Source organism: Mustela erminea, chromosome X (genome assembly GCF_009829155.1).
Source record: "Mustela erminea isolate mMusErm1 chromosome X, mMusErm1.Pri, whole genome shotgun sequence".
NCBI lineage: Eukaryota > Metazoa > Chordata > Mammalia > Carnivora > Mustelidae > Mustela > Mustela erminea.
Genome location: NC_045635.1, coordinates 115,116,926 through 115,132,077, shown reverse-complemented (window position 1 = coordinate 115,132,077; position 15,152 = coordinate 115,116,926). Strand labels below are relative to the sequence as shown.

General features: G+C 41.5%; 1 protein-coding gene across 4 annotated transcripts in view; it reads right to left on the bottom strand.

Moving 5' to 3' along the window:
* The window catches only part of LOC116583391 (transmembrane 9 superfamily member 2-like), an 82,627-nt gene that overhangs the window by 17,234 nt on the left and 50,241 nt on the right, over positions 1-15,152 (bottom strand). For 3 of the 4 annotated variants that reach the window (XM_032331494.1, XM_032331495.1, XM_032331497.1), the window contains exons 9-13: positions 12,898-13,003; positions 11,849-11,981; positions 10,274-10,393; positions 10,017-10,074; positions 2,498-2,657 (exon numbers count right to left, since the gene is read on the bottom strand). In XM_032331494.1, coding sequence (XP_032187385.1) covers positions 2,498-2,657; positions 10,017-10,074; positions 10,274-10,393; positions 11,849-11,981; positions 12,898-13,003 — 577 coding nt within the window. The remainder of the gene's footprint in view (positions 1-2,497; positions 2,658-10,016; positions 10,075-10,273; positions 10,394-11,848; positions 11,982-12,897; positions 13,004-15,152) is intronic. The other variant, XM_032331496.1, reaches the window with a different exon arrangement.

Below are 15,152 nucleotides of genomic sequence, written 5' to 3'. Positions count from 1 at the left end.
TCAAAATACCAATGGCAGGGGTGCCCGGGTGGCTCAGTGGGTTAAGCCTCTGCCTTCAGCTCAGGTCATGATCTCAGGGTCCTAGGATCGAGCCCCGCATCAGGCTCTCTGCTCAGCAGGGAGCCTGCTTCCCCCCTCTCTCTGCCTGCCTCTCTGCCTACTTGTGTTCTGTCTCTCTCTATGTCAAATAAATAAATAAAATCTTTTTTAAATATACCAACAGCATTTCTCACAGACCTGGAAAAAACAATCCTAAAATTTGTATGGAACCACAAAAGACCCACATAACCAAAGCAATCCTGAAAAAAGAAAAGCAAAGCTGGAGGCATCATGATTCCGGACTTCCAAGTTACATTACAAAGCTGTAGTCATTGAGACAGTATGGTGCTGGCATACAGACACACAGATCAATGGAACAAAATAGAGAACCCAGAAATGGACTGTCCACTCCATGGTCAACTAATCCTCGACAAAGCAGGAAAGAATGTCCAATGGAGAAAAAGACAGTCTCTTCAACAAATGGTGTTGGGAAGACTGGGCAGCAACCTGCAGAAGAATGAACCTGGACTGCTTTCTGACACCATACACAAAAATAGATTCCAAATGGATGAAAGATCTACATGTGAGACAGGCAACCATCAGACCCTAGAAGAGAACACAGGCAGCAAACTCTTTGCTCAGCCATAGCAACTTCTTACTAGGCATGTTGCTGGAGGCAAGGGAAACAAAAGCAAAAATGAACTATCAAGACTCATCCAGATGAAAAGCTTCTGTGCAGCAAAGGAAACAAAACTAAAAGGCAGCCTGCAGAATGGCAGAAGATATTTGCAAATGGCATAGCTAATAAAGGGCTGGTATCCAAAATCTATAGAGGTCATCAAACTTAACATCCGAAAAACAAAAATCCAATTAAGAAATGGGCAGAAGACATGAACAGACATTTTTCCAAAGACATCCAGATGGCCAACAGACACATGAAAAAGTGCTCCACATCACTCATCATTGGAGAAATACAAATCAAAACCATAGTGAGATACCACCTCACACCATTCAGAACGACTAAAATGAAAAGACAGGAAACAACAGATGCTGGTGAAGATGCGGAGGAAGGGGAATCCTCTTGCACTGTTGGTGGGAATGCAAGCTGATGCAGCCACTCTGAAAAACTGTATGGAGGTTTCCGAAAAAAGTTAAAAATGGAACTACCCTACAACCCAGCAATTATACTACTAGGTATTTACCCAAAGGATCCAAAAATACAGATTCAAAGGGGCACATGCACCCTGATGTTTATAGCAGCAAAGTCCACAATAGCCAAACTATGGAAAGAGCCCAGATGTCCATTGACAGATGAATGGATAAAGAAGAGGTCATAGGTACATATACATATACATATACATATATATAACTATAGTAGATAGATAGATGTGGTATGTATATATACACACATATAGAGAGATGTAGTACACACACACACACACACAAAGTACACACACACACACACACACACACACACAGCATGGACTATTGCACAGCCATCAAAAAGAATGAAATCTTGCTACATGCAACCATGCGGTTAGAGCTAAAGGGTATTACACTAAGCAAAACAAGTCACTCAGAGAAAGACAAATACCATATGATCTCCCTCATATGTGGAATTTAAGAAACAAAGAGATGAGCATAGGTGAAGGGAAGAAAAAGAGAGAGGGAAGCGAACGGTGAGGCTCTTAATCGAGAGCAAACTGAGGGTTGTTAGAAGGAGGCGGGTGACGCACGGACCAGATGGGGATCAAGGGGGGCACTTGCTGTGGTGAGCACTGGGTGGTCTTCGTAAGGGATGAATCGATAAATCCTACTTCTGAAACCAATATTAAACTATATGGTAACTAACCAGAATTTAAATGAAATTTTGGACAAAAAAAAAAGAGAGAGAATTTCTCTTGAAATGTGTCAGTGCTTTTCAGGCGTCTTTCTTTTTTTCTGCTCTGTGTGGAACCAGCTCGTGTTTTGTCTTATCTGATTTCTCTCCTGCAAATGCACACCATATCTTTGTACAATCCTTTTGCAGGCTGGCCTCATTTAGTTTTTTGATATCCTGCTCCTTTACCCTATGCATGGAATAGGCTAACTTCAGATCTATAAACTGAATAGCTCCATTTTTCAGACTGTATCTTTGCTTTCTTCCCTCACTCCATAATCTTATTACTTTTCTGACTTTGTTAAAGTCAGCCTTCTAACAATATGTCCCTTTAATTTCATCTAACAGAGATAGACAGAAATATAAACAACCTATAAAATGGGAAGTACATTAAATAGTGTCTTTTGAAGTGTTACTGTGTTTCATTTTTTAAATTTTTTTAAATTTTTTATTCTAACATGATTATTCTTTGTAGTTTTTGCCAATGGTACATTTCACTTTCCATGAATAGTAATATACACTTTGAGGTATTATTGCAGACATTAGTCAATGGCCAAAAGCAGGATTTTACAAATTTACCTTTATCTTGCTTCCGAAGTATGCACCCAAAAATGTTAATGGTACAGAAATTCCAAACCACAGCGCAAGGATACCTATCAGGGTACCAAAGGAGATGGCAGCTGATGACCTTTCCACCCAAAGAATCAGGTTCATAAAGAACAGGTCGATGAAGACGACACTAGGGAGAAAAAAAAAAAAAATCAGGAAACAAGACACTTTCAGGAAAATGTTATAATTATACTTGATGTGAATGTCGGGAAATTCTTTTGGTGGGAAGGATAGAATAAATGACAAGGCAAAACCCTAGAAGAATATTATGCCTCACTGTGGAAACCCAGCCACTGAGCTGGGGCTTAACCTTAACACCATGTAACGAGCCAGCAGTTGAGTCCAACAAGCGTTGACTTAACACAAAAGCTTTCAATCAGTCACTCAAAATCAAGGGGTCAGCTGTGAATCTACTGGGTAAATCACCAGGCGAGCTACTGTCCCCCTGTGGGCTCCAGCCAAGCTTGGCCAAAGCTACAGGTGAGTCTGGGTATGGATGTGGGTGTTTCTGACACCCACATTATTTTAAGTTTTCTTAAAAGATGAGAATGCTACTATGCTTTTGAAAGGCTCATATGTGCTCCTGCCAGAGATGCATGTGATTTGAAGCCCTCCCAAATGACAACAAACCTTAGGTCTCATCACTTTCTGGCATCTTAATAAGGGATCCTGGTTTCCTACGATTTAACCATACTTCTTCAAATGTTTCTTAATACCTTTCTGCTCTAATGAATTTGTTCAGCCACAATACTCCTCTGCCAAATTTCCCAGCCTCTGAGAGATTCATTTCAGCTGCTATCATTCCATGGCCAGAAAAATTACTTCTCACTTGACAAATCATAACCTCCCTTCTTATACATAAACTCAATTAACCCGTCTCAACAATTTCCCTTTTGAAAGTACACTCTAGAATGTTAATATGTGTTTAACAATTCTGTAACTGCCCTTCAGTTTCAAGTTTTTATATTCTAAATAGCTCTTCCTTTGTTGATCTCTAATTATTTCTAGACCTTTTCATGGAATCTTAAACAGCAAAACTAAAAGGAAACTAAAGATGTCATCTGGGGTCATCTCCTACCTGAAACATTTATTCACATGTTCATCAAACATTTATTGAGTACCTGTGTGTTAGCCCCTGGAGTTCAGAGGTAAATAAAAACCCTTGCTCTGAAAAGCTTAGTCTGGTGGGAGAGAGAGATAAATAAATTACAATACAACATGGGATATACTATAGCAGATGACAAAGACAGAGCAGTAGGAACACAGAAGAAAAGAGTGACCAAAAATACTTTATAGCTCACAAAACAATTTCACAATCCATTAGTTCATTTACTTCTCTAAACGACTGTGACACAGGCATTACCAGGCAAGGAAACAGACAATCAGGAAGGTTGTAGGACTTCTCCCAAAGTCACTTACCTAATACCGAGGGCCTGATCGTAAGTGCTAGAATTCAGGCTTGCTTCTTTCTAATTGTAAAGTTTGGGTACATGCCCATCGAAGTAGGCTACCTTTTCCTTTTCCTACCTGCCACTTTTGGGGTTACATGAAAGAAAAGTATATGGTTGAAGAAGCTTACTTTCTTCAATTTCTTTTTTTTTTAAAGATTTTATTTATTTATTTGACAGAGATCAGAAGTAGGCGGAGAGGCAGGCAGAGAGAGATGGGGAAGCAGGCTCCCCACTGAGCAGAGAGCCCGATGCGGGGCTTGATCCCAGAACCTGAGATCATGATCTGAGCTGAAGGCAGAGGCTTTAACCCACTGAGCCACCCAGGCACCCTGTTTCTTCAATTTCTTTTAGGGAATGTCTATGTTCATTAGCCTGAATGCTTCTCCTTTTAAGTTAAAGCCGTTTTTATGGTGCCCATTTAAGGCACCATATGAGCTATTCGCACACTGATCCATTACGAGGCACTGAACTTCTCTCTCAGCCTACTACAGTCTAAGAAATGAGAACACCAGTACCTTACGATTCTCTCTCATATACCTAAGAGAGCCCTTGAACCACTTGAGGGAAATATGTCCTTTGTATCACACCTGGTTTATTACTTTAAAATTGCATTCAGTTCTACCAACAGAACAAGGAAACCGAATCTGTTTTGCATTTTTAAATTATTCATTTTATTCGATCATACAGTAGATATTTACTGAACACTTACTACATATAAGGCACTTGGTTACATGCTGTGAAAGATACAGAAATGATTAAGACATAGTAATCACCCTGGTGAGTTTTAGAATGCACAATGAGATAAGGCATATCACAAATAAGTCCAATCTAAGGAACACTGTGACAAGTGTTATAATAATGATAGTAGACGCGATATAATTCCAGAACATGGAAGTGGTAGCATTTCAGCGGGGACATAAAAAAAGAACAGGAGGGGCACCTGGGTGACTCAGTGGGTTAAGCCTCTGCCTTCGGCTCCGATCATGATCCCAGAGTCCTGGGATCGAGCCCCACATGAGGCTCTCTGCTCTGTGGGGAGCCTGCTTCCTCCCCTCTTTCTCTGCCTACCTCTCTGCCTACTTGTGATCTCTCTCTGTCAAATAAATAAGTAAAATCTTAAAAAAAAAAAAAAGAACAGGAATCTGGCATTGGAGGATTGGAAAGAAGTGATTAGAAAAAGAGGGAACAGCATGAGCAAAGGCATGATGGCAAAAGTCAAGAGTAACTAACAACCACAGCTACCATTTGTTGAGCACTCAGTATCTGCTAGGCACTCTTTCAAATCTGTCACACATCATCCCATTTAATCCTCACAGCAACCCTGAGGTAGATAACACCACGATCTGCATACTCCAGATGAGGAAAGCCAGGATTAGAGAGGTAAAACCACTTGCCCAACAGCCCATGATTAGCAAATATTAGTTGAAGCTCTTTTTCATCCAATTTAAAAGACAATAGCATAATGCGATCATTATAAATCCGTGTTGACGAGCATGCACAGTATTAAGATGTCATCTGTCTGGCAATAACAGCACATGGAAGGAAGGAGGGAAAGGTGCTACATAGGAGCAAATATTCCGTATAATATTGAAATTAAATTAATCCAAACCAGACTGGTGTAAATTGAGGCATTAACTGTAATCTGTAAGGTAACCACTAAGAAAATCATTCAAAAAAATAGTAAGAAATGACAAGGGAATAAAAATAGTACAGTAGAAAAATATCTATTTAACGCAACAGAAGGCCAAGATTTCAAAGAGAGGCCCAAACCCCTATGTTCATTCAGCAATATTCACAACGTGCGCAGGGCCTGGTAACTTGAAGGAGGCAGAACTGGGAAATGAACTGCTGTGTGTGTGTTGAGTGTAGGGTTGGTGTACAAGGGAGAGTGCCTGCGGGTGTGCGTGCACGTGCTCGGGTATGTGCGTGTACGTGCGTCTGTGTCTGTGTGTCTGACTCTAAAGTCTGTGCTTGTAGCTTCTATCAGTACCTCTCCCCTTTAATATACAGTTATGAGTTGTTGTTATTGTTGTTTATAATGAAATTATTTAAAAATTATCTAAAAATTAAAATAAAAAATTACTTTAAAATAATGAAATGAGGGGCGCCTGGGTGGCTCAGTGGGTTAAAGCCTCTGCCTTCGGCTCAGGTCATGATCCCAGGGTCCTGGGATCGAGCCCCGCATCGGGCTCTCTGCTCAGCAGGGAGCTTGCTTCCTCCTCTCTCTGCCTGCCTCTCTGCCTACTTGTGATCTCTGTCTGTCAAATGGATAGATAAAATCTTTAAGAAAAAAAAAATGAGGGCGCCTGGGTGGCTCAGTGGGTTAAGCCGCTGCCTTCGGCTCAGGTCATGATCTCAGGGTCCTGGGATTGAGTCCCACATCGGGCTCTCTGCTCAGCAGGGAGCCTGCTTCCCTCTCTCTCTCTCTGCCTGCCTCTCCATCTACTTGTGATTTCTCTCTGTCAAATAAATAAATAAAATATTTAAAAAAAAAAAGAAATGATTTTTTTTAATTATAATGAAATTATTTTAAAATTTTTCTAAAAGGTGGGGCACCTGGGTGTGTCAGTCAGTTAAGCATCTCTCTTTTTTTTATTTTAAGATTTTATTTATTTGACAGAGAGAGACAGCGAGAGAGGGAACACAAGCAGGGGGAGCGGGAGAGGGAGAAGCAGGCTCCCCACTGAGCTGGGAGCCCGATGTGGGGCTCGATCCCAAGACTCTGGGATCATGACCTGAGCCAAAGGCAGACACTTAACAACTGAGCCACCCAGACGCCCCAAACATCTGAGTCTTGATATCAACTCAGGTCTTGATCTTAGGGCATGGAGCCTACTCAAAATAATAATAATAAAAGTAACAAAATAAAAATAGAAATAGGTAACAAATGCATACGGTATACGATGCAAAACTTTTTTTAAAAAAAGTGAAAAGTTGGGGCGCCTGGGTGGCTCAGTGGGTTAAAGCCTCTGCCTTCAGCTCAGGTCATGATCCCAGGGTCCTGGGATCGAGCCCCACATCTGGCTCTCTGCTCAGCAGGAAGCCTGCTTCCTCCTCTCTCTCTGCCTGCCTCTCTGCCTCCTTGTGATCTCTCTCTGTCAAATAAATAAATAAAATCTTTAAAAAAAAAAAGAGTGAAAAGTAAATCTGATATAGTCTCCTTCACACTCCTGCCCCCAGCCATCCAAAAACCCACCCAGGACACAACCACCATTATTTAAATTTGTTTTTCAATTTTCAATTTTTTTTTATTTTTACAGAACTATGGCTTCACACTGCATCGTGTCATAATCCACGTAAACCTGAGCCCCATGATTATGGATTTCTGGGCAAATTTTTGAATTTTTCTGTGTAAGAAATCCATCTCTTCAAAATGTTTTGAATCCCAATTTGCTCCCATAGAAAACATGGTGAAAACAGCTCATAGTGTGTTGCAAATGCTAATGCCTTTCAGACATTAATTGTTTAATTTGGCTAATCAAGCTTAGTGATACAGTATATTCTAATTCTTTTACATCTATTTCAATGATGTAACTTCTTTTTGCAGTAAGATGGGACATCTGTGTGATGAAAAATGGGCCATTATTATTCATCATGAGCCACGAAGCCAGAGATTTAGGGGCAATTTGTATTTATTTCCTCTATAGTACCTAGCATAATGCCTTAAATATAATAAAAACAAAAACAAAACAAAACCAAAAAGACCACAGTAAGTATGTTGAATGAGTAACTAAATAATGCAGAGAACAGTGAATGGCTTATTGACTGGCTCTCGCGTGTAATATCCCTTGTATTACAATCCAGTATAATGACTTCTGCACAATGGCACTTCGTCGCCAAATTTATTCAGTTTTGGATTCATTTGAGGCTCAAACTGGAAGCAACAGATATCTGAAGTATTGTCAAGGACATTGCTTTCTTACAGAAATGTAATAAAGCATTCACCTCAGAAAAGACCACCCATTCTTGTTCCCTTGAAAAGAGTTATAGGAAAAGCAGATGGCTCTATTCAAGGTGGGGGAGGGGAGCGGGAGGGCATTGTCTGTATTTTAAACCAGTTAAAAATTCTGAGGTTCCCGTATTTGATGTGCAAACTTGTAACATTCAAGCCTTTCAATGATCTAATCTTTTTCCCTGGAGTTTGAGAGAAACCAGCCACATGGAGAAGAATGATTATGGAGCTACAGAACCCATCACTGTATTGCATGACTTATTGTGTGACACTCAGTCACAGACCATTATTGAAGCATTTGCTCTCACTTTGTCACTATTCAGAATATAACGTAACTGAATTCACTATGTGTAACTTTCACTATTGGACCTCTTCTGCTATTGCGACATCCTCTTAGCATCACGGATGTGGAAACTTCGTAACAAGTAGAAATTAACGTACCATGTGACAATTAAGATATAATCCACTACTTTCTCCTTAAAAAAAAAAAAAAAAAGCTATCCTTCCTAACAGATCAAGGAAAGAATATTAGAAATGAAACGTGCTGTGGACTGCATTGTGTTCCCCCTCCATTCATTTGTTGACACCCTAATCCATAATGTAATGGTATTTGGAGGTGAGGCCTTTGGGAGGTGATGAAGCTTAGATGAGGTCACGACAGGAGGGCCCTCACGATGAGATAGGTGCCTTTAGGAGAAGAGACACCAGAGTTCGCCGTCTCTGCCTGCCATGTGAGGAAACACTGAGAAGGTGGTCGTCTACAAGCCAGAAGACAGCCCTCACCAGGACCCGACCCTGTTGGTGCCCTGATCTCTGACATGCCTGCCTCCAGAACTGTGAGAAATCAAATTTCTATTGTCTAAGCACCCCCCAACCCCCGTCTATGGTATTTTGTTATGGTAGCCCAGACTAAGTAAGGAAATGAAATGCAGGAAATAAAAGGAAAGGAATGAAAGGAAATAAAAGTGCCGGGCACCCGGGGGTCTGGCTTAGCCGGTGAAGTGTCTGCCTTCAGCTCAGGCCATAATCCCAGGGTCCTGAGATTGAGTCCCGGGTGGGGGGTTCTCTGCTCATCGGGGAGTCTGCTTCTCCCCCCTCCTCCCACTCATTCTCTCTCTCTCTCAAATAAATAAATAAAATATTTTTTAAAAAAGAATTCAACAGGGTGCCTGGGTGGCTCAGTGGGTTAAGCCGCTGCCTTCAGCTCAGGTCATGATCTCAGGGTCCTGGAATCGAGTCCCGCATCGGGCTCTCTGCTCAGCAGGGAGCCTGCTTCCCCCTCTCTCTCTGCCTGTCTCTCTACTTGTGATCTCTGTCTGTAAAATAAATAAATAAAATCTTTTTTAAAAAAAACAATTCAACAAAATGTGAAAGAAAGAAAGAGAGGGAGGGAGGAAGGAAGGGAGAAAGAAAGAAAGAAAGAGAGAGAGAGAGAAAGAAAGAAAGAAAGAAAGAAAGAAAGAAAGAAAGAAAGAGAAAAAGGAAGGAAGAAACCCAAAGTGGGTCAGCACTTCATCAGCGAGGTTCTGGGGGAAGAGCCCTGGACAGGATGCCGGGAGGACTTTCAGCCTGGGCTCTGTCACTAACTTCGCATGTGACCTCGAACACCTGCTCCCGAGCTTGGCCGCCAGTCTCCCGTCTCTATAATCAGGGGACGGAGGGAGCTACTAGCACCCACCCCGAGCAGCCACGCCTACTCCCCCTGGGACAAGGACCCTACCTGGGAGCGGCAGTCACTACTGATACCGCAAGAACCAGGTGAGACAGGAAGAAAGGATCAGGGAAGCCCGTGACAGGTGGTATGGAACGCGAGCTATATAACGAGATGCGCGTTTAGGAACTCCGCTTCCAGACCAAATCTCAAACTCGAACACAGCGGCACCAAAGCCGTCCCTCTGTCCTAGAGGGTACGATGTACAAAAAGATGAAAGGAATGCAGATACCACAGAGAGAATGCCAGCGTTACAGAGAGCACAGGGGTCTCTCATCTCCTGTCTCCTCATTATCGCGTACAGTGAATTTTTTCCAAGATGGAATCCAAGAAAGGGTATAATTGTGTAGAGAAAAAAGAACAAGCAATACTAACCCAGGACATAAGAGTGCCGTCAGCAGAAAATTTGTCTTCCAGTTAACACCTTTAAGTGCTGAGGAAGGAAAAGACAGAAATAGTTACTGTAGCAACTTATTTAGCCCAATTACAGCTACTTTATACCCAGGGCCCAATTACATTTTGGTAGGCCGGTTAAAATGCCCCATGCAATGTTTAAATGTTTTCTTTACGGCCTTTTAATTTCTACATTTAACACACCAACTAACCAGAATGATAACAGTTGCGATGCTTACTTTTATACATTCTGGCGGACACGTATCCGGCAGGGGTTCCCAGGAGGACCCATAACACGACGGCACAGGTCATTAAGGCCCCTCGATTGGCGGGGGACAGAAAACCAAAGCAGGCTAGAACTAAAGGTACAAAAAAGAAATATCAAAGCAGTGATGGTAACAGTCTCAGAGCCACACAATATTTTGTAATAAATTTAAGATCTGCTCATTAAGACCCATTATGTGTAACAGCACACAAGGAAATTCTGTGGTGTGAGTACTTAAATGACAGTGGGAACGACTGTTATTTACTTTGCTGATGACAATTTTTTTCTGAACGAAAAGGTGTGGTTTCTCAATACCGGGCAAATGAAGTCCGTTTCCAAGTGGGGTCTAGTCTTTAATCTCACTGTTGAAATCAAAATTAAACAAACTAACCCCCCGTTCCCTACTCCGGGATCACAACCTAAATGACAAATCATTTTTCCACACAAAAATTTCCTTCTACTTCCTTTTATTCAAGGTGAGGGATAAAAAAAACAAAAATCAAAGTGAGACTTAGTCTCAAGAAAATACAGCCTTAGGAGCTGAATTTTGAAATTATCACTGACATGTGAAACACCTAATAAGCTTTTTTTTTCCTTTTTAACAGCAGTTTTGTTTATAAAAATCACCACTCTGGCTATCAAAAACTGACAAGCTCCATATTCACTTTATAAATGAAGGCAGCCAGGGTTTGTCGGCTGTTGTAAGACTACTCAAGAAGCCGTTGCGTTTATACATTTAAAGACCAGTGCCTAGGCTTCCCGTAGCATTTCAAAATGCTAGTCGTTAGGGGCACCTGGGTGGCTCAGTGGGTTAAGCCTCTGCCTTCAGCTCGGGTCCTGGTCTCAGGGTCCTGGGATGGAGCCCCGCATCAGGCTCTGCTCAGCAGGGAGCCTGTTCCCCCCCCCCCCTGCCTGCCTCTCTGCCCACTTGTGATCTCTGTCAAATAAACAAATAAAATCTTTAAAAAAAATGCTAGTCGTTAATTATGAATTCTCTTAGTCCATGTTAAATATGCTTCTGCCCACATATTGATTTTCTTTCTTTCGTTCTTTCTTTCTTTCTTTCTTTCTTTCTTTTTAATTTGAGAGAGAGAATGAAGGGGAAAGAGAACATGACAAGTGGGGAGGGTCAGAGGGAGAAGCAGACTCTCCTCTGAGCAGAGAGCCCGACGCAGGACTCAACCCCAGGATTCCAGGATCATGACCTGAGCCAAAGGCAGTCACCCAACTAACTGAACCACCGAGGCCTCCAATACATGCTGATTTTCAAGAAAGCATTTATTTCTCAAAGCAAGTAATATGGGTATTAGATAGTACAATAAATTATTCAGAACTGAAGAAAGCCACGAAAGGTCCTTGACATAGGAACGTATTCAGAGTCCTATTCTTAATTTGCAAAGATGGAAATGTAAGTACTATAAAACACACGTTTTCTTAAAACATCAGGGTATCTTCAAAATCCTTTTGTGCACGTGGATCAAAATTTAACATACGTCAGCAGTTGACTAAGAATGTTTAAGGTGACACCAACTGATCTGAGTCTACTCACATAAGGTAATAAACGTCATAATCAAAACTTGTGTTCCTTGCCCCAGGAAAGCTGACAGCAGCATTCTGTTCCTTGGAGGTCTGAATACATCCCCATGAACGAGCTTCCAACCGAAGTCCTCCTGGATGCCTTCCTGCATGTGAGAAAGTCTTTGGTAAATGCACACTATAACCGAAAGTTACCAAAAATCTGAAGTTTACATGAAAATGAATTTTCCTCTAAAGACAGATTAATGTTGGGGCACCTGGGTGGCTCAGTGGGTTCAAGCCTCTGCCTTCGGCTTGGGTCATGATCCCAGGGTCCTGGGATCGAGCCCTGCATCGGGCTCTCTGCTCAGTAGGGAGCCTACTTCCCTTCCTCTCTCTCTGTCTGCCTCTCTGCCTACTTGTGATCTCTGTCAAATAAATAAATAAAATCTTTTAAAAAAAGACAGATTAATGGAAACCAGTAGCTCATTTTGGATACAGTGAGGTCTCTGGAAGGTTAGTGATCCTGCCATACAAGTAAATTGCTCCCTTACTTTAAGGTTTGCACTGGGCGGGGCGGGGGGGGGGTGTTCACTTATAAGGGCACACACCTGGCTTCATTTCATGAAGAAAGCAAAATCATTTAACACACAAAAGGAATTGAACCAATTTTATAGACATTGAAAATTCACCATACGCAAATGATGATAAGAGTCAAAACAGCATAAATGAGATGAAAACTAAATTTAACCTAAATGATAGCATTTTGCAATGTTTGGTACATTTATTTCTTGCTCCAAATTTATGAAAACCTTAAATAATAATATTCTGCAAGTTCAGAAACATACCAAAAGGAATGGAACCAGAGTTGATAACAAATATTTCTCTAATTAGCTTACTTGTGCTTTTTAAAAATCTATACAGCTCCATAATTTCTGATTTGGTCTAATAGGCAAAATGACTAGACATCAAAAATGTGCTGTATTCAAGGTATTATATACTCTAAGTACAGTATAACATTGACTACTGGGCAGTGTGGGCATTTAGATATGTGCTGAATCAAATATGTGCATTTTTACTTACAGAATTTGTCTGATTATATCTGATAATATCTCTATGGAGGGTTCTTAATAGAATCATAGCCACCATCCCAGACAAGAAGAGAGCAATAACGAAGGAATTCATAATACTAGAAAATTTAAGGAAGAACAAGAGAGAAGTTAGATCTCAAGGTCCTTAAACAGTGAAGAGAAAATGTGTGTACATATAAAAGAAAGACATGCAAATTATCGTTACAGTGATCAGCTTTCCAAGGTTAAACTTAGATCAAATGCTTAATGCATCAATATATAAACAAACTTAAAGCTCTACCATAAAAAGGCATTACAAATAAAGCAATAGAAGCAACACTATTCTTCAGGTGATTTTAGAATTTTTTTAAGAGTACATTCCCAGGGGCGCCTGGGTAGCTCAGTGGGTTAAGCCTCTGCCTTCAGCTCAGGTCATGATCCCCGGGTCCTGGGATCAAGCCCCACATCGGGCTCTCTGCTCCGCGGGGAGCCTGCTTCCACCTCCCCCTCTGCCTGCCTCTTTGCCTACTTGTGATCTCTGTCTGTCAAATAAATAAGTAAAATCTTTAAAAAAAAAAAAAAAAGAGTACATTCCCAAAAAGAAGCAAGGAGAAGTAAATAAGATCAATAACAGAAACTCAGTTCCAGAGCATAGAACTGAGAACGAAAGTTCAGGAATCAAGGTTGAACTAATGGCGGACCGACTTCTTCGCTGATAAACCAAGGTTGCAGTCTTTTTGTCATTCTGTGAGCTTCAGGTAATGACCCCATGGACGACTGACCTGCCAGCTCTTACTGTTACTAAAACTACAACTTGAAAATTATCCCCAAATCACAACCAGTACGTCTGCCATCCCACCACCCAGCCAAACCAGACACATCAACAGATTCCACCAGAATCTATGAAAAGACCATCACTGTTTTAGAAAGATGCCAATAAGGTGATGGATGTCTACGACTGCCTGAGAGGGGTGGGCAACACAGGTGAAGGGGGGCGGGAGGGCAGGCTTCCAGTCATGGAATGAGTAAGTCACAGGGATGGAAGGCGCAGCCTAGGGAATGTCCCGAATGGTATCGAAACGGCCCTGTATGGGGACAGATTGTATAGGGAGCATGGCAGAACATGTAGACTTGTCCAATCACAATGTCTTACACCTGAAACTCATATAACATTGCGTGTCAACTAGAATTTTGGATATAAATAAATAAATAAATAAATAAATAAATAAGCAAGCCAGCCAGCCAGCCCTGGGGATGAAAGGTACATCATAAGGAATATAGTCAATAATATTGTAATAACTGTATGTGGTGACAGATGGTAAGGACACCTATCACGGTAAGCATTTCGCAATGTACACGATTGTCAAATCGCCATGTTGTACACCTGAAACTAATAATATCGTCCGGCAGCTATACTTCAATTAAAAAGTTTTAAAATGATGACTGACTTCTAAAATGTCTGTTAAATGTTGTAAGTAAATTAGCTCATGACAGAAACTGAAGTACATTCCCTCATTATGCTATAAAGATCACTACTATTAGAGATTAGCCCCCACAGTGTATCCGGAGGCCCTTTGCTTTTACAATCATTTTGGAGAAACCATTCACCTAAATTTTATCTGAAGAGACTTCTGGGGGTGTAAGAAAATGGAACCTGGACATTTGCCCAAAGAAAATACTCAGTGGAAAAGCTATGATATGATCATAATAATGAAGATGAAAAGGAGGAGTGCGAGTGGGAAGAGAAGGAGGAACAAATCTAGAAAAATAGGAGTGGGGGATGCTGTTCTCACTTTTTTTAAGATTTATTTATTTAGAGAGAGAGAGAGAGAATGCATGCAGGGGGTAGGGGCAGAGGGAGAAGGAGAGAGAGAATCTCCAGCAGACCCCCACTGAGTATGGAGCCCAATGTGGGGCTCGATCTCACCACCCTGAGATCATGACCTGAGCTGAAACCAAGAGTCACTTACCAGCCGCACCACCCAGGTGCCCCGCTATTGTCACTTCAAAGGCAATGTCAATATTAGGAAAATCAGCACCTCAAAAGACCATACTCGGAATCACACCTTTCCTCACTTTCATTTTCACTTTGATAGTCTCCTTCCACCGCAAACTGAGCTAACACCCTACCCCTCCCTCAGGACTTTGCCACAGTCGTGCCCGATCATCGCGTTCTCAGCTGGTGTATCCCTCTGTCTCAGGCTGAAATTCTAACTCTGTGGCTTGGCCCTGTGGAAGATTCCTAAGGAATCAAGCACTTTCCCCGGA